Source organism: Heteronotia binoei, chromosome 4, assembly GCF_032191835.1.
Source record: "Heteronotia binoei isolate CCM8104 ecotype False Entrance Well chromosome 4, APGP_CSIRO_Hbin_v1, whole genome shotgun sequence".
Lineage (NCBI taxonomy): Eukaryota > Metazoa > Chordata > Lepidosauria > Squamata > Gekkonidae > Heteronotia > Heteronotia binoei.
In genome coordinates, this window is record NC_083226.1 from 144,404,789 (window position 1) to 144,427,363 (window position 22,575).

General features: G+C 43.4%; 1 protein-coding gene across 2 annotated transcripts in view; it reads left to right on the forward strand.

Annotated features, from left to right (window-relative positions):
• Positions 1-22,575, forward strand: part of ERCC8 (ERCC excision repair 8, CSA ubiquitin ligase complex subunit) — a 101,120-nt gene that overhangs the window by 61,047 nt on the left and 17,498 nt on the right. For both annotated transcript variants that reach the window (XM_060235935.1, XM_060235934.1), the window contains exons 8-9: positions 159-262; positions 985-1,109. In XM_060235935.1, coding sequence (XP_060091918.1) covers positions 159-262; positions 985-1,109 — 229 coding nt within the window. The remainder of the gene's footprint in view (positions 1-158; positions 263-984; positions 1,110-22,575) is intronic.

Below are 22,575 nucleotides of genomic sequence, written 5' to 3' on the forward strand. Positions count from 1 at the left end.
ATTTAAAATTCTACAACCTAAGCCAACTAACTATTCCACCTTTCCTCTCTCACTTTATAGCCCAACTTCTGTTTTCTCATGGGGCACAAATTTTATTGTTCCCTCTAAGTTACAAATAATTTATAACTATGATTGCATTACACTTTTTCTTGTTTTAGTGCTGACAGTAGAGTGAAATTGTGGGATGTGAGGAGAGCATCTGCTTGTCTGATTACTCTTGATCAACATAATGGGGAGAAGTCAAAAGCATCTTCTGAAGCAGGTAGTATAGTCACACAATACATTTCCACCAACACAACAGGATTGTTGTCATAGATTTGATTACTTATTCAAAATGTTTACATCCTTCCTGAGGCAGGTATGTTTCATGTCAAAAGTTTCCAAATAAATATTTAGTTAGCACTAAAAACAGAATAAGAAACTTTATTTTGCTTTTTAAAGCATTATTTTGCAGTCATGGGGGTAGGAAATCTGCATAATCCAGACTGAGCTGAGCATTGAACATGGTACATCAAGCAAATTGTAATCCTCTTCCAACAAAATCAATAGAAAAGACTTAAATTGGCCTGAATTATTCCCTTCTGTATTCCCTGTCCTGTTCCCCCACTCCAAAAGAAAGCATGGATTCTGACACAACTAGATTTCTGGCATGAGTATGTCTTGTTTGGTTGTGTGGTTGTGCTGCAGCATACTAGCACAGCAGCCCCAGTGGACTTTCTGTCTCTTAAGGTGATTATATGAACTGCTGGATAATGTATGTATTATACAAATGCTAAATGTTACTATTAATAATTATGAAATGTCAGTCATTTGATTCCATTTATAGCAACAAAGTTTCTATATTGTAGAATACTGGGGAGGGGATGTTGTGCCAGACCTTTTGAAACATTGTAGATACAGACACTATAACAATGAAATGTGGCTATAGAATTCTGCTTATTGGTATATTGACCTGTACAGGAGTTGTTTGTATTGTCTTGACAGCAAATACGGCCCATAATGGGCGAGTTAATGGCTTATGCTTTACAAGCGATGGGCTTCACCTTCTAACAGTTGGCACAGATGATCGTATGAGACTTTGGAATAGTTCCAGTGGGGAGAATACACTGGTAAGAAGTTGTTATACACAATCTTTTATTTGTCAGACCAACAAAGTGATTCTGTTCAATAAGTTTACTTATTTCATTCATCAGAACATTTTATAAGTCTACCTTTCTCCCAGCATATGTGATCCAGTTCAGATCCGGTCCATGTGGGAACATTTGCAGCATCATTCACATCACTAATTTGTGCTAATTTGCCTTTGTGTTAAGTCAACTACTGTAATTATACAAATATTTTCCAGACTTAGATCATCAAACAAAAGGCCGCAAAGCTTTCATCATGTGTAGGAAGGACAGGTGTGAGGAAGGAAGACAGGGAAAACAATATGCTAATGTTGTATTGTAACTTGATATTAAAGTATATAAAGAAATTAAATATCACAGAGAAATATTAATAGCATTTTAGGGCAGCATCTACTCCAAAGATAGCATGCTCCATGTGAATCAGCTGCTAAGAGCAAAAGCAAGAGTTCCACTACCATAAGGTAGTGGAAGAGGCAGCAGTATGGTCTGGCCAGCCCAGCTGAACCCCAGGGGGGGGGGTGGAATCCAGGCAATGAAAAGACCAGAGCTCAGAGAAAAGGAACAGCATGGGTAGAACCCCAGTTATAAATAGGGAGTGTCATGGGGGCAAATAAGAATGGAAGGTGGAAGGACCACAGGCTCTGGCAAAAGAAGTTCCAGAAGACTGAAGGGCTGGAAAAGTGAGAACAGTTTTTCCAAAGAGATCCAGAGGGGAACCAGGAAATTACAGGCCAGTCAGCCTAGTGTCTGTCCCAAGCAAATTAGTAGAAACTGTAAATCAAAAATTATTAAGCACATGAAGGAAAAAAAGCCTGCTGAGGGAAAATCAGCATGGCTTTTGCAAAGGGAAGTCTTGGCTCACTAAGCTTTTGGAGTTCTTTGAGAAAGTGAACAAGCATGTAGACAATGGCGACCCTGTAGACATTACTGTAGTGGGAGGACAAGTGGTTGTTCAGACACCCCTGGAGTCCACCCATGGAGGGTGGACTCCAGGGGTGTCTGAACATTGAGGACAAGGAGGAAGACAGAGGTCCCCAAGGTCCAGAGTGGGGTAACCGAACAGGGGAAGATGGACCTTGATGAAAGACAAGTCATCCACCAAAGCCAGGTCCAGGCATGAGTACTGGGGGCTGAGGATGTCTCCTAGGTTGGAGAACACCCACTCTAGGCATTAAGGCAGCAGGAGGTTTAGGGCCATGCAGGATAAGTCAGCCCAGACAGCAGCCTTCTGTGACCTTCAGGGGACTAGAGTTAGCAGGCTCGGTGGTCTTGGTGAGGTACTTCCACACCATCACCTCTGCCAAGTTCTCCACCAGAGCACACCTGGCCACTCCTGCCCAGGTGATCTCCCAGCACACTACTGAGGATCAGTAGGGGTTCTTCATGGTTGGGCTTCTGGGGGCTGAGATGCTGGGCTGCTGCTGCTCCTCTTTCCCCCCTCCTTTTCCATCCCGTCTTCATTTCAGCCACATTGCTTGGTTCACACCCTCTGGACCTCTTCTCAGAGGTCCTGCCTCCATTCCAGGAGCTCTGCGTTGCACAGAAAGATGCTGCCCTTTATACAGGAGTTGTAGACACAGGCATTCTGTTCGAAGAAAGGATGCAACCGGGTAGCCATGCCCACCTGCAACCACTAAGGCCCTGACCCTTGGGAGAAGAGCTGGCTCCTGCTCCAGTGTCCTGGTCCCAAGGCTGTGTAGGAGCAGAGAACTTTCGTCGTGTTCTGAAAAAGCTTTTCACGCAGTTATTTGAGCTTATGCTGAGCTCCTCTCCCCCATGCAGAATGGGCATAGATGAAAAGATATCTTGCTGCTCCACCAGAGGCTCCATCATCACATAGGTGAAGTTCCAGCAAGTGGGCATGTCCTGTAGGAGATGGTGTTTGGGCCCCTCCACCTCCTCCTGTTTCTCATGCAGCCGGTAGGGAGACCTGATGCTGCAAGAGAAGTAGGCAACAAGGCACCAGCAGGTGTCCAAGAAAGAGCACATATCCAGTATAGACTCATCCCAGGTTGGCTTGATGCTGCTCCCCAACCCAAGAGCATTCCACCCACAGCCTTTACCCCTGCCAGCATGTTCTCACCAGCATCTGTGATCCTGCAGGCTAGTGTGGATCATGTCAGTGATATTCTTCACTGTGTGCTCAGCATTCATCACCTGCTTGTGGAGCAGAACCACTTTGTAGCCAAGCAGCAGAACTGTCGCCTTCTCCCAGGGCCCTGGTCTTGCCCTGAAAGTCCAGAAGTCTTCCAATTGCCACCAGTGGACAGTGAGAGATAGGTAGCTACGCTGATGGCTGATCCACAGGCAACTGGATCATCTCCACTATAGAGTAGTGCAAGGAGGGCAAAATTCACTGGCCAGCATGTCTGGCCATAAACTGTATGAGCTTCTTTGAAAAACTGTTCAGTTCACAGGCAGAGCAATTGCAAGAATCAAGGCTTGTGAACCACAAACCGGGGCTGATTCATTATGAACTTGGTTTGTAAATCAGTTTGTTCCCACCCCTAATAGAAAGAGTTGACAAAGAGAAACTTTTCTCACTCTCCCAAAATACTAGAACTTAAAGGCATCCATTGAAACCGATAGGCAGTAAATTCAGTATGGATGAAAGGACATACTACTTTACACAACTTCAGTGATTAAAATGTGGATTTTGTTACCAGAGGATGTAGTGATGGCCACAGGAGTAAGATTCAAAAGAAGATTAGACAGATTAATGGAGAATGTCTGTCAATGACTACTAGCCATTATGACTGAGGGGAATCTCCACATTTGGAGGCCCTAAACCTGAATCCAAGAGCTAGGAGGCAACATCAGTGGAAGACCTTGGCCTCTAGGCCCTGTTGTTGGCCATCCAGAAGAACCGTCTGGTCAGTGTGTGGAACAGGATGCTGGATTAGATGAACCATTGGTCTGATCCAGCAAGTTTCTTCTTATGATATTACGAAGAGAAACAGAAAGAGAGGCCAAGCTGACAGAGGCTGAAAAAGCCCAAGCAGGGGAACGAGGAGGAGGAGCTGAGGCCATTGGCAGGACAAGGAGACTGGATTGTTCATCCTACTTGCTGCTTTCCAGTCCTGCAGGATATGGTTGTAGGTGTTGACTTGCACTGAATTTGGGGTTTTCCCTTTCTGCACAGCGCAAGTCCCATATCCAGGAATCACCATTACATCTTATTGAGTAATGGAAGGGCTGAAGCTTGTACATAACTTCCTTGTAATGCTTGAGAGCTATGGATGTCATAGCAACATATCATTCATAGATGCCCCACTGATACATCTAATTTGGCCTTGAGTGCTTTTCTCATCATGAGGTACATGAAGTTAGTGATGGAAGTGTATGAGAATCTGTTTCAGTGGCTAGGTTCACCCCTTCTTTGTCTGCTTGTCCTTGCAGCTCCATTTGCAGTTGTAGAAATAAGATGTCTGATGAGTGTTCGTGTAGAGCCTTGAGTTGAAATACCTGTAAGGGTTCAGAGTCTTAGCCTTTCCCAATTCCTGCCTTTCACCAGTGTGCTTAAGGACATGAAGGCAGAGTGATGTAGCCCTATGCCTTGATGTATGAGGTTAGTGTTTGATACACGAGATCAGGGCTCTGTGGGTGGTTCTTAACACACTTCTGATGACTTGCTTAATTGCCTGCAGGTAAGTGGAATTTCCTGCAGCATTTGTGTGGTGGAGTTGAAAGCCAGGGACAGTAACCTTGGTCTGTCCTTTGACTATAGTAGGCTAGAACAGAGAATGGGACTGTTCCGTGTGTAAATTGTATAACACCTGTAAGAAAGTTGCAGAATAATTTCAGAACAAGTGGCTCTCTATCTAGCATACAGTAAAAGCATCCATAGGGAATGTGGTTTACCAGGTAAAAAAGCATCAAGTGGACAAGGCCCTGGCTGGGTCCTGCAGGTCACGCTGGTGCTGCCTATTCAGCACTGCTGCCCTCTGATTGCTGTGTCATCTTAGTGACTTTCATACTTGCTACCACACCAGTATGACAGGGCATCAGTTCCAAACAGGCAAGGCACAAGTGACTTGGGTGGGCCCTTAGTGTCCCATGTATGCCCGTTAATAAACTGTCTGGTTTGTCATGTGCCAGCTAATAAAACTCTTACTGTTCCACCTGTTGCTTTGGACTTACCATTTTCCAGACATCCTACTGTAAAACACTGTGCAAACTAAAGTTGCCTCAGTGTTGCTATCCTTCTGGGCTGAACACATCTGGTCTGAAGAAAGGCTACAGATGAGTCATTTTAGGATTACAAAACTTATTAAAGTTATGTAGAAGAGATTCAGAATGCAAACTTTGAAAGTCGAGTCTAGTAATAGCTGCAGGTGAGGCCAGATGGTGGCATCTTAGTCATAGTGATGCTCTTGTGTGGTATGATTGCTTCATAAAAGCAAACTTTTGATTTAGTTCTTTTTCCTGTGGGCAAAAAAATTATACCTTTATATGACATCAGAGTAACAGTTGATCTGCTCTATTTTTACTTTCTTTCTTAGTCTCTCTCTTATATGCACATTTGCTCCAGGTAATAAATGTTTGCAGCCAGTGCCTTATGCCAAACTGTCTGTGAAGTTGTGCTGTTGTGGCCAGTTCTGTCTGTTGGGTTTGTGCTCTGAGAGATCATCATCATTTTTAATTGCTCACCTGCAATGCTTCCCCAGTATCCATTAAATCAATCAGCTTACCAGCATCTATCTGTTGATAACATAACATCTCCCCCCTCCACCGGAATCTCTTGTCTGGGATTTCTTTTCTTTTCTTTTTTAAATTCCAAAAATGAGTAGTGATAACTTACTGACCTGGATGGCCAAGCATAGCCTGATCTCATTAGATCTCGGAACAGGGGTAGTCAAACTTGCTTAATGTAAGAGCCACATAGAATAAATGTCAGATGTTTGAGAGCCACAAGACATGAATGTCAGATGTTTGAGAGCAGAAAGGAGGGACGGAGGGCAAATAGATGGGAAGGGAGAGATGAAAAAGAACAACTTTAACTTTAAATGCATTCTCCAAGCCACCAGCTGGTTTGGCTTAGAAAAGTGATTCTCTAAGCTGGCTGATGGGTGGTGGGGGCTTTGAGAGGTTGATTTTACCTCTGAAAAAATCAAAAATATCTTCCTATCAAATTCTGGAAACAAGAGGTATGGGATGTAGTGCAATTACCAAAATTGTCAAAGCACATTTTCCAGACAGCTGGAAGCCTTTGCGGAATTTTGGAAAAATTATTTATTTACTTAATTTATAGCCCGAGTGGCAAATTACAAAATATAAAAGAATATATACAGCATAAGACATTAGATCCATTCAACTAAAGGAAAAAGAAGAAGACGATGAAGATATTGGATTTATATCCCGCCCTCCACTCCGAAGAGTCTCAGAGCGGCTCACAATCTCCTTTACCTTCCTCCCCCACAACAGACACCCTGTGAGGTGGGTGGAGCTGGAGAGGGCTCTCACAGCAGCTGCCCTTTCAAGGACAACCTCTGCCAGAGCTATGGCTGACCCAAGGCCATGCTAGCAGGTGCAAGTGGAGGAGTGGAGAATCAAACCAGGTTCTCCCAGATAAGAGTCTGCACTCTTAACCACTATACCAAACTGGCTCTCCACAGGAAGACTAATAGAGGTAGTTTGCCAGTGCCTTCCTCTGCATAGCAACCCCGGAATTACTTGGTGCTCTCCTATCCAAATACTAACCAGGGTTAACCATACTTAGCTTCCAAGATCTGAGGCTAGTCTGGGTAAGGGATGTCATAGGCAGTCATCTTATATCATCTGACATGTTCTAGGGCTGTGTATTGTGGGTAATTTATTTATTAAAACATTTCAACCCTTCCTTAGCTTATGGCTCAACACAAGATGGAGCCATGAGAGTAGTTCACCATATCAGCTGGGTGCGATAGCATTATTACTGTTGCAGATGGTAGCATATCTTAAGCATGCCACAAAACAGGAGGAGGTGAGGTATTGACTGTGTCCACACCAACTCTCCTTAAGGCTTCAGCCTTCTGGAAATACACCACAGACACCTTTTTTATGGTGCTGGTGGAACAAGATAATGGAGGAACCAAAGGTTGTGATAGGGAAATAGAAAGTTGCATCAAAGTGTAGGTGGCTTGGGAGAGCACATTGGTTACAGCATCAGATGACCTCCACACTTTGAGGTGTGGACTTGGGAAATCTTAGCACAATGAGAAACTAGATGGGGGTGTTCCCAGGCTTTTCTTATCACTGCTTGAATGATATTAACACCCGCCTATGACTGTCTATCAAATATTTTAATCTTTCATTCTGAACTATACTTATACTATTCTACTTGTTTTCAATAGAATCCTTCAAATCCCCAAATGTAAATGCACAGTGAGTATATTTTACCTTTAGCAAGAACTTAAATGGTAGTGTTTCTTTAAGGCAATACAAAGCAGCAAAGTGGTTTTCCAAAAGAATTAGAATAGGAAAATCTTCCAGAAAATTATCTGGCAGTCTAAATAGAACTTGATTTAAATTTAATATGTTTATTTTTATTTATATTTAGTAAACAAAATACCCGATGTAAATTTTTGTCCCAGTAGCAACAAACCCTTGAACTAAAACATTTGATGGAGGAAAACACAAATCAGGTGTGATTTAAATGTGTTTTGCCAGGAAGAGTTGCATCAGTGCTTAGTTCTTGTGTCTTGTGTCCCTTTCTTACACACCCAGGGAAATGCTGATTGCCACTTTGTGGTCAGTCAGCAATTTTTCTCCAGGCCAGATTGGCAAGGGATCCTGGAGGTTTTGCCATCTTCTGGGCATAGAGCAGGGGTCACTGGGGATGTGGGGGGGGCGGTATTTGTGAATTTCCTGCATTGTGCAGGGGGTTGGACTATGAACATATGAAGCTACCTTATACTGAATCAGACCCTTGGTCCATCAAAGTCAGTATTGTCTTCTCAGACTGGCAGCGGCTCTCCAGGGTCTCAAGCTGAGGATTTTCATGCCTACTTGCCGCCCTGAGACACTTCGGTGAGAAGGGCGGGATATAAGTCCACTAAATAAATAAATAAATAAATAAATACTTGCCTGGACCCTTTTTGGAGATGCCAGGGATTGAACCTGGGACTAGATGACCCTGGAGGTCCCTTCCATGATTCTATGAAACTCAGTTTTATGCGAAGATTATATTTATTGAAATAATACTTGTGCAGGTTAATTCTGGCCTTTTGTCACGACTACTCCTATTGCTAGAGGATCCATGAGAGCTCAGTGAGAAGAAGGGAGAGGATTGCAATGCCAAGATCCTTCTCCTCCTCTCCACTGACCTCTACTCCCCAGAGCTCTGAGCAGGATCAGCTACAATATCCCCACACTTCTTCTTGACCCTCTTTAAAATACTCTGTGGGATATCACACCCTCTTGGCCATTTCCACCCCACCCATGTGACTAACAAGTCCTGGGCGCTGGAGGAAAATTCTCATTACCATGGACAGGTTCTCCCACTCCCATTCATCTTACATTACACCAGAGGCCTTTTCCCACTACATGTCTACAGGTCTGCCTCTTACTTCAGAGGCCAGACCTGCCCCCAGCAGAGCCCTGCTAGGTTGTTTCTTTCCTCGGGAGCCATCCCTGCAGCCTGCCTGCTGCTTCATCTCCCATAATCCCACGCAAGTTGCACTGTGGCTCAGGTGGATTGTGCCAGGCCAGCCTGACTCCTGACCAAATGAAGATAGACTGCTGTCATCTCAGAGGAGCATAGCCTGATCAGTGGTGCAAGTTGGTTGATCTGGCTCCAATGCTCCTTCTAAGCTGTGGAGTCTTGTGAACAAAAATTCAGCTTTGTGAGCTACTAGCATTAAAGTTGTGAGCTACTGCATAAATTAGTTTGCTCTAGGGCCATTTTTCCTGAACTGAGACAAGAATGTGTGAACCAGAGGTTAAAAAATTGTGAGCTAGCTCACACTAACTCAGCTTAGAGGGCACATTGCCTGGCTCTCTGTTGACCTCACAGAGGAGAAAACCTTCTTTACTGCAGTTAGTAAAGTAGAGCGGGGTTCTGCTGCCCAACACATACTCCCTTCCTGGGGCTGAAAGCTGAGGCAAGACCATCTCTTTAAAAATGCCAGACACATAATCTGCATTCACATATAGTCTACCAGGCTGATGTCACACATTGAACATAGGAGGCAGGAGAGAGAGGTACCATCTGAGTATGCAGGTGTTGTAGTCCTTCACCCATGCCATCCAGAGCAGAGATGCATGGTCTGCAGTGAGCACAAAGGAGTTATTGATGAGACAGTACTTGAGGGCCCCAGTGGCTCACTTGACTGCAAGAGCCTTTGTGACGGACTTGAAAACAGTTCATGCAGCCAAGCTTAGATTGAGTTAAATAGCAAGCTCACTGGGATTGGCTGGACTGCCTCCTAGCAACCAAAAAAACTTACCGGTAAATAGGGGGCAGGACAGAGACGAGGGGCTTTTTGCTTCGGTCTGGAGTTGCACAGACAGGAGGAAGACCTGTCTGAGCATTGAGAACTGTGAGGGACAGAACTGGTGACAAGGCTCTGTTCTGAAGATACTTTTATTGTCTTTTTAGAAGCCAAGTAAGCCTCTGGTGATAGCTCTGTTTTAGGAGTGTTGACAGGCTAGTAGTCAGACTCCTGTGTAAAATCAGAACATCATACACACCCTGATAGCTGAGGTGCTGAAGTTTGGTTATCAGAGGAAAGATCCAGGACAGACAAAGGCTTCAGACAAAAAGGGACTTGACTCTGAAGCTGTGGGTTAGTGATAGAACTTCGAGAGAGAGTCAGTGTCCAGGGGTCTGGAAGCAGGGTCTGAGGTGGATCTTCAGGGATAACCAGTACCTCAGGGCTTGAAGTGCTTCTGAGTATGTGAGACAGTATAGTGCCAGCCAAATTGATACTGAGCACAGCTGATTTTTTATTTTATTTGGGTTATCCAAACTTAGGATAACCTAGCTTTCAGTTTGTTTGTTTGTTTGTTTGAAGGCTCTGCCAGCCTTGATAAGCACCCAGTGGGAGTGCTGTGTTTCTTTGTATACTGTTAAGTTCTGCCAACTGATTTACTTTATTCCTTCATTTTATTTCTGTAAATACATTCCCATCCCCTGCCTTTGAAAAACCAATAAACCTTTTCTTTTGGTTTTAAAAATTAAAAACTTGTGTGTGTACCACTTTCTGCTCAGGGTATTTCTGTCAGACAGACAGGCGGGTCTGTGAGGAGAAAAGTTTTTATTAAGTGATCGCCTGGGCTGGGAAAAAGCCTCAGCTGGATAAGGGTTTCTTCACAGCCTCCTTTTCCGCAGTGGCATTTTTTCCCCCTGCAGACTGAAGCTTCTGGCTAAGGAAGAGAACTGGGTGGTCTTCTGTCCGATTTTCATGGAATAACATGATTCCCAAGCCCTAGTCAGAGGCATCTGTATGGAGGAAAAATGGGTGATTGAAGTCAAGATTGTTCAAGACCAGGATATGTGACAAGGCTGTTCAGAGACTAGAAGGTGGCAATACATTTGCAGGTCTATAAGATGCACCATAGTTGGTTCTTCTGTGAGCCACTGGGGCCCTCGGGTACCGGGGCGACTGTCGAAGTGGGAGATGAATTACTGTAATACCCCCAGGCCAAGAAAACATTGAATCTGATTTTGCTAGAAGGAGGAGAGCTTTACTCCAAAGTGGTTATCTTGTTTGGTAAGGGTCACAAATATGTCCCTGTCCTACCAGGAACCCCAAATAGCCCAGTTTATGGAATCTTGGGTGACTTTTTTGAGGGTTGTCCCATAGACCTGCTGCCTGCAGGGACTGGAGGACTGTATCAAGGTGCCACAAATGTGAAGGCTAGTTTGGCCTGAATATAATAAACCATCAGTGTAAGCCAACAGAAAGCCCTGGCACTGGTCCAGGAGCCAATTGATCAATCTTTGAAACATTGCAGCAGTCCTGTGCAGGGCAGATGTCATCACCTTGAAGTGAAATAAGCTCTCTGTAGCATTGCCAAAGCCATGTTCTCCTTGTCTTCTGGCAGCAGAGGAACTTGGCAATACATTTTGTGAAATCAAAAGCTGACAGGATTTGGGTCGTTCCTAGCTGGTCAAAGTTGGCTATCTTATTCACTTTCCAGTAGTGTATGCAGAACTGGATACTGCCGTCTGGCATTGTGTGGATGGCTCAATGGCATCAAAGTGTCAGTGTGTCTCATACCTCTTTTAACACTGCATCCCATCGCTTGCTGAGCTTAAATGGATGGTCCCAGACCAGGCTCACTCCTGAGCGCAGCCTGGCCAGTGTCTCAGAAAGGTAGTCCTGGCTGTCTGCTGATATTGTCAAGGAAAAAGGAGAGGCTTACATTCCTCCACTTGGTAGGGTCAAGTGGGGTTCTGCTGCCCAACAACTTGTAAAAATGGTAATATAGCATGTTACTTCCCTTACATTGTATAGATTTCAGGAGGGGGAGGGAATCTGAAGGTACTGAAAACTGCTAACATACTAATTTTAATGCACCCAAAGAACTGTGTTATCTCACAGTTATGAGAGTTGCTATCTAAAGCAGAACTATTACCAGTAACTCCGTCCTTCTCTCCATCCTTTCTAGTAATTTGTGGTTAAGCAACCTGAATTTCTGGGGTTTGATTATTTTTCTGCCTGTGATGTTGTAAGTGAAGAAAAGCAGGTTGAAATAAATCATCTTTTCCAACAGAATGTCACTCTTGTCCACAGAGATCACTGGAGCACCTCATCACTTGCATTCTTTGTTATTGATTATTACAATATCCCTTCCTCCATGAGAGAAGGGGTAGTTTCAGTTTTGGGTTTGCTGTATTTATTTTTATGTTACTGTATTTACTTCATTTCTCCCCAGTGGAAACCCAGACTGGCTTTCACCTTTTCCTTCTTCATTTTTGTCTTCATAACAACCCTGTGAGATAGGTTAGGCAGAGCAGGTGTGATGAGCCCAAGTTTCCATGCCATAGTGCAGACACAAACCTGGGCCTCGCAGATGTCAGGCCAGTATTCCAGCCACTATACCACACTGGCACCTGTACAGCCAATCAGATGAATTCATGACTTGATCTTTTTAAAAGTTGCAGTATGTTAGGTATCTATGGTTTTATTCCCCAGCTTAGGTTTACAAATCAATAAATACAGGTCCATTTGCACAATTTCTGGAGGCTGTCACCTGAAAACCATTAAGTATAACATTGAAACTGTCAGGCTTACTTAATTTTGCATTGGCAATAGGATCTCTTCATTGTTGGCAATTTTATGTAACAAATCACAATTTGCTATTTCTGCTGAACTAACAAGCTACATTTTGTTCTTGCCTGACAAATTAGGACATCAAACAATGGCTTGCAGGTTAGCATGTAGAACTGGTTTTTCTTTTTTTATTTATTTACTAGGAGTAAGGCCCATTGTGAAGAAAAATACAACTGATTCTAGACGGAAACTCTGGGCGAGTTTTTTAATATAAACATCTTGCCTATAAATCTTTATTTTGGCATATCCCTCAACACCTAGATAACAGACACACGTAAGTGTTGGGTAATTCCCAATACCCCTTTGATACCATCTGGTCTCCTGATAGAGTCCAGTGAGAAAATCTTGATGTCAGTTCCCATCTCTTGGTAAATCTAAATATTTTCCATGCCAATAATGCTCATCTCATCTCTCCTCCCAACTGAATAGCCTTAGCAGACCTTTTCTGGCCTGAGATACACTCTTTTCAGACAGCTGTCTTGCAAAGTATTCCAGGGCCTGTAGTCAGTAAGTGTTTTGAGCGTTTTAGACAGTAAGTATATAAAATTTTTTGCCACTGTGTGACACAGAGTGTTGGACTGGATGGGCCATTGGCCTGATTCAACATGGCTTCTCTTACGTTCTTATGTTCTTAAGTGAATATTTCATGAAATGAGTGAATGTTTCGTAAAGGGGCCAACCTAGAATTTTCCCACAACAACCCTCTGATGCCAAGCCAGCCAGAACTGTGTTCCTGTGCATTCCTGCTAAAAAAAAAAAAAAAGCCCTGGAGAAGTGTATTTGCCAGGTGGAAAGGGGGCTTTGTATAGTGTCATTGTATAGTGTCAGTCTGTTTATCTGCTTCTTTGGAACTGGCCCCTTCCTGCTGTGAATGTACATTTAGAGAGGTGGTTTTCTAATGCCTGCCTCTGCATCCCGATCTTGATATTCCTTGGAGATCTCCAAGCACTTGCCAGGGTCGGCCCTCCTTAGCTTCTGAGATCTGAAGCTCAGACTTGCTTGGGCTATCCAGGTCAGGACTAGAACTGTTTTTTCCTGATAAAAATAAAGTGCTGAACATTTTTTCAAAAGATTTTTCACCTTGCCATTTCTGATAAGGCTGGATTTATGTTGAATATGTACTGCTGTGTACATAAAATCTATTAAGTGTAAAACTTGATTGTGCTTGTAAGAGCAGCAACTGTCCAATGATATCTGTGACCCGTACCCTTGAAACTCATTCTCAGTAATGAATGTGGATTAGATATAATGCTGTTTATTTTTTAGTTATCTGGGGGAAGAGGTAAGTACTCCATTTTGCAATTTGGTAAAAGCTTTTCCCATGACCACGCCCACTAAGTTGCAAACAAGCTTTTTTTGTTTGTTTTCTAAACTAGAAATCCAGCAAGAGAGGTCCAAAATCATATTCTCAGCTAGTCTTAGAAAAATCACATATTATCAACTTGTACAGGCACAACACTTGGCTTTCTCTTTGGAGTTCAAAATGAAATGCAGGAGAGATAAAAATCTGCTGTAGACTTCAGGACAGGATTGTAGTGAGAAATTCAGAGTTCCAGCCATTATTTCCTGACATCTCGTTTTGACTCTCTTCATCAGTTTAGCAATCTCCTTAGATGTCAGATTTGGTGAAGAAAGGAAGCTTCTGTTCTCCACACTTTTCTTGGCTTGTGCTTAATAATTAGGAAATTGTCCTTTCCTCATCCTTATTTCATCTATTACACATCTTTCTTTTCATTTCCATAATATTTTTCTTTTGTGTGAAAGGGGATTGATCGCAGGATTCTTTCTCACATGTGTTTTAGTTCAAGCTCTTTAGAATGCTGTAGAATGTTTCTTTCTCGCCAGTAGGGAAGCTGTGGGAGACACTGGCTGCCTGTTGCCCTCAGTGATGGTTTTGTGTTCTGCAAGAGGTCTTAATGTGTCTGCCTTTTTAAAATGAAAAGACACAACCCACTGCTCCACATTGTACCACTGCAAAACACCCCAGTCAGATTTCAGACTGCTTGTGTCAAAATATAAAGCCTCCACAGGAAATGATGGGGAGTACAGGATATAAATCATCTACGTAGAGAGAAGGTTGATTGGTAGCTTTGGCATGTAATGTGCAGTAGCCTGCAGGCACCTACCTCCTTGTTTCTACATGCACTATCTTCCCTTCCCACCCCACCCCCCACCTGTTAATTCTTTGGAAACACTTTCTGTTGTCAGAGATTCTGGTTTGTTTGTTTGTATCTACCCTTGGGCACCTACAAAGTTGTTATAATATTGAGAGGTTTTTAAAAAAAAAATAGGGTTACGCTGCTGACAGAGACTTGCAGCACATAAAAAGTTAGCGCTTTCAGTATGGCACCAAGTTTCACAGGTAAGCATCCTGGTGCACTCCAGCACCATGGCACCAGCCAGCTTGTTTCCCTGCAGCCTCTTGCTTATTTAGTTGTGGCAAGAACACCCAAGGGCACTTCAAACTGGGTACTTGCAAAAGAAAAAATCAGCTTTGCAGGGTGGATGGTAAATATGTTCTGGGAATGCTCGCAATCTAAATTTTAAAAAGGTAGACAAAAGACTGCAGAACAAGTTTTTTATTCAGATAGCTTTCAGTTTGCAAAAGTAATAAGACACCAATGTGTATATTGATGGAGTTAGCCAGGAGGTGAGAGAAAGGCCCTCATCTGAAGCTGCATGAAGGCAGTGAAGGCTTCTAGAATCTTCTTGGTAGATGGGAAGGAGTCTTGGTACCCCCTGTTTTGAGATAAGGAAAGGTGGGTTGTCCTTTTGTACATGGCCACTCAGAACACATGGTGGGATGAAAAAGGACATGTGGGGATTTCATTGAGGAAAGTCATTTCTTAAGGAAGAGAGCAGCTGGTTCATTCAAGGGCCACTTTTGATTCCATGTGTGTGGTTCCAAGGTCAGGTTAGGGATACCGCTAGATAAACCAACCCTGCCTCTGAGACCAGCTTGGTCAGTCTGCCTAGCTTGCCAGTAGTTGCCCTGGCTGAGCAGGCAACTTTGGTCTCAAAAGCAAAGCCAGTCTGTACACTAGGCAGCCCTAAGTAATTCCCTAGGGCACCAGTAGCAGATGGGCACCTGCCAATCCTGTGGCCCCCTGCTTTCCCTGTGGTGTCTATGTCTGCTGCAGAAAGTAGCAGCCAAAGGAGGACTCCCAGGCCCTACTAGGCAGTAACTGAGAGCCTGTTCTTCTCCTGATCAGATTGGTACTTGAAGACGAAGATCACAATGCCAAAGTCCACATGGACAGAATGTGGTCTGACCCCTGAGGCTGATGAGCTTTGTTTCCAAATGGCTCTGAGGACTTTTGAGAGCTGGGGTGGTGACTTTGTAGCAGCCCTGGTATCATCCTACAATGATGATCTGCAGAGTGCTGTTGACAGAGTTGCTCTTTAGTGCCTCTTGCCTGCGATCTGGGATCTTTGAAGAAGCTGGGGCGATGGCTAGTGGGGATGTGCAAAAGAAGAAAATTCTGATTCAGGGGTATTTGGGGCTAAAAAATATGGGAAGCCGTATATCTCCTAACAGCAGATTCGGGAGCCGAATCTGATTCGGGAGATATATGGCTATTCCCGAATATACGGCCCCATTATCCCCTAGGGGCCATTGAAACCAATGGCAAAATAGGGTATAATGAAGTGCAGCTGGGGGACAGGGGGTTTGTGGTAGAGTCTCCAAATTTTCAAGGAAGCTTCAGGAGACTCTCTCCTACAGAACTCTCAAGTTTCAAAAAGACTGGACTAAGGAGACCAATTCTGTGGGCACCCAAAGAGGGTGCCCCTATCTCTCCATTATTCTCTATGGGCCATTGAAGTCAATGGCAAAATAGGGTATAATGAAATGCAGCTGGGGGGCAGGACAGCTGCAAGGGCCTCTCCCCTACATAACCCCCAAGTCTCAAAAAGATTGGACCAGGGGTTCCCATTCTTGGGGCACCCAAAAAGGCCCATTTCTCCCAATGGCCCATTCAACAAGCTAATAAATTGATTCTTAGTGGAAGCTAACTTGCTTAAGCAGGCTCTTCCTCAGTATTTTTACAAGCATAGAGTGTCTCCAGAGAGGGATAAGTGGAGGGATAGGGTTTAAGGAGGGCGACCATAGGCGCAGGGAGGGGGAAGGACTGTGTTTGGGGAAAGAGCTTGGGAGTGGAGGGGGAAGCAGGTAAGAAAAGCCAAATGGCAGTCTCATCATAGCTGTATAGGTCCAGCATGGCAGTGCAAAGGTCCAGGTGGGGAAAGGTCTCAGTCTGGAGAGTGCTGTGACAGACTGAACCCACTTATTTTTTGCATTGGATATCTGTCATTATGCTAAATGTCCCTGGTGACAAGCTTGCATCCTTTCTGCTATTGGGCCAAAGTTTTGTATCTGGGTTGTCATTGGAGAATCGGCGAAATGATCAGCGAAATATCAAGATATGTCATCCTCGTTGGGGGAAATGTCAAGATCTAAAGTGACTTTAAATAAGCTGAAGTTTTCTTTCTAAGATATGGGATACAGATGGGAGCGGGAGAAGAGTTTGCCTGGGTTGAATGCAATAACTAGATGGCAGATGTGACTCATGGTTCCCAACACTGGCCAAGAGATGGGGGGATGGATTTGGCCATGTATTTGACTGTGTTATAGGGAAGATTCAAAAATAATTTTGGAGGGCCAGTTATTGTCCTGTAAGCCCTGATTGCTGATCATAGCCAGGAAGTCGTTGAACTCCAGGAAGTCACAGAATAGACTTTTGACCAGGGTGTATCAGGGTTCCCATGGGAACTGGGCTACTCCCTCATGCACTGACCTCTTGATTGCATAGTATGATCTTAATTATTTAGCTTTAATATCAAATCTTGGTCCTTGTACACCTTAGCAAGGTCTGAGAACATAGCAAGGTCTGAGAAGCTGGGGGGGAGGGGTTGAAAGGTTGGCCTTTAACCAAGAGGTATTTGGAGGTGGGCTGCATTCAGACATTGAATATTATTATAGATAAGGAAAAATATGCTTCTGCCTGGCTTATTCCTGGGCTGCTGAGCACTCTTGACTTCTCTTCCCTCCCCTCCTTCCTTGAGCCAAGAATTAAAGTAAATAAGTAAACAGAATTACAGTATATGTACATAGTTCATCCCCCACTCCCAACCACAATTGTAAACATGGATTAAACCCTGGTTTTGAATCAAGGTTGGGGGGGGGGATTGGCTGGGGGAGGGTTAATTCCAGTTAAGCACTAACTCTAATTGCTTGTTATGTATATGAGTTAACTACAGGTCTTGATATGAAATGGGAAGAGGAAGAGCAAGGCACGTACCAAGAAACCAAATGAATTTGTCTACATGTTCTTTTAATAACAGTAACATTTAACATTTGAATGCAGCCTGGGAGAATGTAACATTCCTAAGAATGTAAATCCAAAGGTAGAGATTGCTATTTTTATGTTTTAAAAAATTGTAGTGAACCAAAAAAAAGGGGAGGTGAAGAAAAATTTCAGCCCAGAACAAATCAGATAATCACAAAGGTTGAAACAAGACAACCCCCTTTTTAAAAAAAATAATAAAATTGCCCTAATACATATGGGGACGTTGCATATGTCCAGGCATCTTTCCTATGACAAAGTACAGATATAAATAATATAAAGTACATGGAAACCAAACGTGTTTCAGCCATGAGGACTTCTTCAGTAGTTTAAATATGTACAGTATGTACCAGCAAGTGGTGTTTTTTCTTTTAATTACAACATGCCTGACCAAAGCACTATTGGTTTCCTGTATGTTGATACACACATCATAGGTTTCTGACTTCAGACTAGCAGGGTGCAAGCTACTTCCTTTCCCTCCAGTGTTCTGATTCTGTTTTTTATTTTACATCATTCTATCCTATTTTTTAGTTTCTTTTTAGACAATTTCAATTAGTCTCTTGCCCTTGGATGGGTATGTTTCTTTTGTTTGTCTTGCTCCAGCTGTTTTCAAGTTTTCTTGGCTGGGTAAAAATCAGGAGGAGAATGTGGAGAGAAGCAAGGTCTTTGTCCTTAGTGGCATTAGCACTAAACAAGCTTTACTCTCACTTTTCTCCTTTGATTGATCTTACTAGGACTTATTTTATAGTTGGTATAGTAGTTGAACTTATTTTATAGTTAGTATAGTAGTTTATTATGGTAGGGAATCCAAGAAGCCAGTGTGGATGAACAAAGAACTCCATGATGTGCTAAGGGAGAAAAAGGAAGTGTCAAGAAATGGAGGCAAGGACATACCTCTAAAGAAGTGTGTCAGTGGGTTGCTAGGCAGGTTAGGTCAGCCATCAAAGATGCCAAAGCTCACAGTGAGCTAAAGTTGGCCAGGGAGGCATGGTACAAGAAGAAAATCTTCAGATATGTAAAGAGAAAACGCAAAATAAAAGATGCGATGTTAGGTGAAAATGGAGAATGTCTGATGGAGAGAAAGCAGAAAGGCTTTATCCCTAGTTTGCTTCAGTTTTTTCCCTTAAGAAGAGAACAGGCTCATCTAGAGATGGTAGTAGGCAAGGTGTCTGGGCTGCTGGTTGACATGGACAAAGAGGTAGTTGAGAAGCACCAGGCTGCGTTGCATGAGTACAGATCCCCTGGGTCAGATGGTATGCACACAGGAGTGCCCAAAGAACTTTCTAGAGAGCTTGCAGAGCCTTTGTCCATCACCTTCCAGACCTCTTGGGGGATGGGAGACATACCACAAGACTGTAGGAGGGCAGATGTTATCCTAATTTTTGAAAAAGGGAGGAGGGATGACCCAGGAAACTAGACCAGTCTGTCTTAGGGAAGATACTGGAACAGATTTTAAAGGGATCGGTCTGTGAGCACTTAAAGGACAACTTGGCAATCTGGGGAAGTCAGCATGGATTTATCTCCAACAGGTACTGCCAAACCACCCTCATCTCTTTCATTGATAAATTTACTGGATCAAGGGAATGTTGTTGATGTTGTTTACCTGGATTTTAGTAAAGCTTTTGACAGAGTTCCCCATGATGTTTTCTCCATAATGGGGAAACTAGAGGACTGTGAACGGGACTCTAGGAAAGTTAGGTGGAGAGGAAACTGGTTGGAGAACCACACTCAAAGAGTAGTTGTCAATGGCATTTCATCTGAATAGAGGGAGGTATTCAGTGGGGTGCCACCGGGCTTGGTTCTGGCCCCAGTATTTTTCAATATTTTCATCAATGATCTGGAAGAGGGTGTTGAGAGGCTACTGATTAAATTTGCATATGACACCAAATTAGGAGGAGCAGCAAACACACTAGAAGATAGCGATAGAATTCAACAAGATCTGAACACACTGGAAAAGTGGGCAGTTGTGAACAAGATGCAAATGCAATTTAACAAGGATAAATGCCAAGTTCTACATCTGGATAACAAAAATGAGAAACGCATAGTGGATGGGGGGTACACTTCTGGGTAGCAGTGTACGTGAACAAGATCTTGGGATAAGGGTGGACCGCAGGGCCGTAGCCAGGATTTCATGTTTTGTGGGGCCCACAGCAGGATTTGTTGTTTGGGGAGGCTGGGGGTGCCACCCAGTTGGTAAGCTGCCTTGAGTTCCACAAGCTAATCCCCCGCTGCCTGGGCAGTCACAGCAGCTCCTCTCCCCCCACCCCTATGTGCCCCTCTCTCAGAGAGACAGAGACCTCTTGACTCTCCCTCCTCTTTATTCTGCATGCTGTGTTAGGGAAAGGGGAGAGAAGAAAGTGAAAAGACCAGCAGCAATGCTACTACTTGTTCACAGTGGCGGTGAGCAAAGTGAGAGATTGGGAGCCCTCCAGTGGAAGTACCATACAGTTGGAAGAGGGGTTTGAAAGGATGGGCCTGCCGCCCCAGGCCCCACTGTAGCTATGGGGACCATAAGTTAAATGTGACCAGCCAATGTGATGCAGTGACAAAAAAGGCTAGGGGTGCAAAAACAGGAAGAAGGCCCTGCCACCCATGCCTCTCAGAGTCTCCAAGAGGTGTGGGGGCAGAGAGATCCTTTCCCTGCTTTTGCGCCCCTGGGGCACAAAAACAGGGACAAAGCCCCACCACCCACACCTCTCGGGGTCTCTGAGAGGCGCGGGGGAAGATCCTTTCTTTGCTTTTGCACCCCAGGAGTGCAAAAGCATGGAGAATGCCCTGCTCCCTGCACTTCTCAGAGACTCCAAGAGGCCCTCACAGTGGCCAGGCTGTGCAGTGGCATGCCCTCACCAAGTCCTGTGGGGAGCACCCAATTTGGCCCCCAGAAGGCCAGTGCCCTAGGCAGTCACCTAGTATGCCTAGTACCAGGGCTGGCCCTGGCCTCTTCACAGCAAAAAAATATAACAAAATAAACAAAGTTAAGAAACTTCAGTCTTATTGGTCCTTTGCAAATCTATGCACACAGAATCAACCCCTTGACTCTTGCTAAGTTTCAAGAAGTTCAATGAGTATAAGATTGTTTGAGTGGAATAGGTCTAGATAAGGAGGAGATTTTAACAGCTGAAGTGTGAGGAGGGAGGACAAGCCAGTTTGTGTAGTAGTTAAGTGCACAGACTCTTATCTGGGAGAACGGGTTTGATTCCCCACTCCTCCACTTGCTGCGGGATGGCCTTGAGTCAGCCATAGCTCTGGTAGAGTTGTCCTTGAAAAGGCAGCTATTGCAAGAGCTCTCTCAGCCCCACCTACCTCACAGGGTGTTTGTTCTGGGGAAGGAAGGTAAAGGAGATTGTAAGCCATTCTGAGATTCAGAGTGGAGGACAGGATACAAATCCAATGTCGTCGTCTTTTTCTACAAATGAAAGTGAAATGTTTTGAGCAAAATATTCCAGAAATCTTGAGATCTTTATGAGTGTATCCTCATGGAAGTGTAAGCAAATACAAGAATACATATGCTATATAATGTTATTGGTTTGGTTAAATAAAACAATTTAAATGGTTATTGGTAATGATTACTTTTATCCTTCTAATAGAGTACAGCAGAAAAGTTGTCCAAATATGAATGCTTAACCTATTAAACTGAAGATAATTCACCTTGCAGTGATTGCATAACTATATAACTAAAAAGAACCTTAAAAGTTATTATACTAAAATGAAACCTTCTTCTGGGTTGTGAAAATTAAAGACAGTAAGAATTAGCCTTTATGTAGAAAATCATGATTTAAATTGAGTCTTACCGACTGGTGATTTAAATCATGATTTAAACTGATTTAAACCAAACTCTCTAGTGAACTTAGTCTGGTAGGAGAAATTCAAAATAAGAAAATCCCATCTAGATTGCCCGTGGAAAGCAGGTTGAGTATGCAATTTTTTGATTAAGAAGAGATAGAAGAACTAGAAGAGAGTCCACCGTCTGCCACTAAATTACAAGAATATAACATTACAAGATAGTTCCACATTCCTAGACTCATCTCTCAGAATTCTGTCTTGGAACATCGCAGGCCTGGAAAGGAATAAATCACAGCAAGAAGTCCTTGATCTTCTTCTGAATCTTGGCTTTCTTGCTATTCATTTTGAGTGCCTGCTCTTGTGCAGCTAGAATGAGTCCTTTCATTTCTGCCTTCAAGTATCCATTTGAGAGCCAGTTCCATGTATTTTCACTATCAACTTTATTCTCCATGTCTTTCAAATATTGCTCATTCAGGTGCTTTTCCATCCAGATGTGAAAGTGAGTTTTCATTTCAATCTTTTTGTAATCTTTGGTCTCTGTAACTTTAAATAAGTCTGCTTCCTTGTTCACTTCATCTAGAAACTTCTCTTTGCTTTTCTTGTTGTAGTCATTCAGACTAATTTTTCTTCTTCACCTACTTTCAGGATACCCTTTGCCCCTATTTTTTTTTTGCAAGGAAAGATTATCAACATGATTTCTAGAGTGTAGTGAGTGATGCACTGTCATTATCTTGTGAGTTCTGCAACTTATTGCTTCTAAATGATAATACCAGTTGTGTATCTTAGAACTGACTGCCCAACATGTTGCTTCCATTTATTTTTGTTTGTGATATCTTTTTAACTCTTTGGAAATATTCCTTAGCAGAGGTGGTTGTTGTTACATTTTTATATTTTATATTTTTATCTCACCCTTCCTTCTGGGAGCTTGGGATAATTGGATATGGTTGTCCCTTGCCCATTTTATACTTTCAACAATTTTTTGAGGGATGTTGGACTGAGAAGCCCAAGGTATCCAGTACACTTTGTGACAAAGCTTTGAACCCAGTACTCCCAGACCCTAGT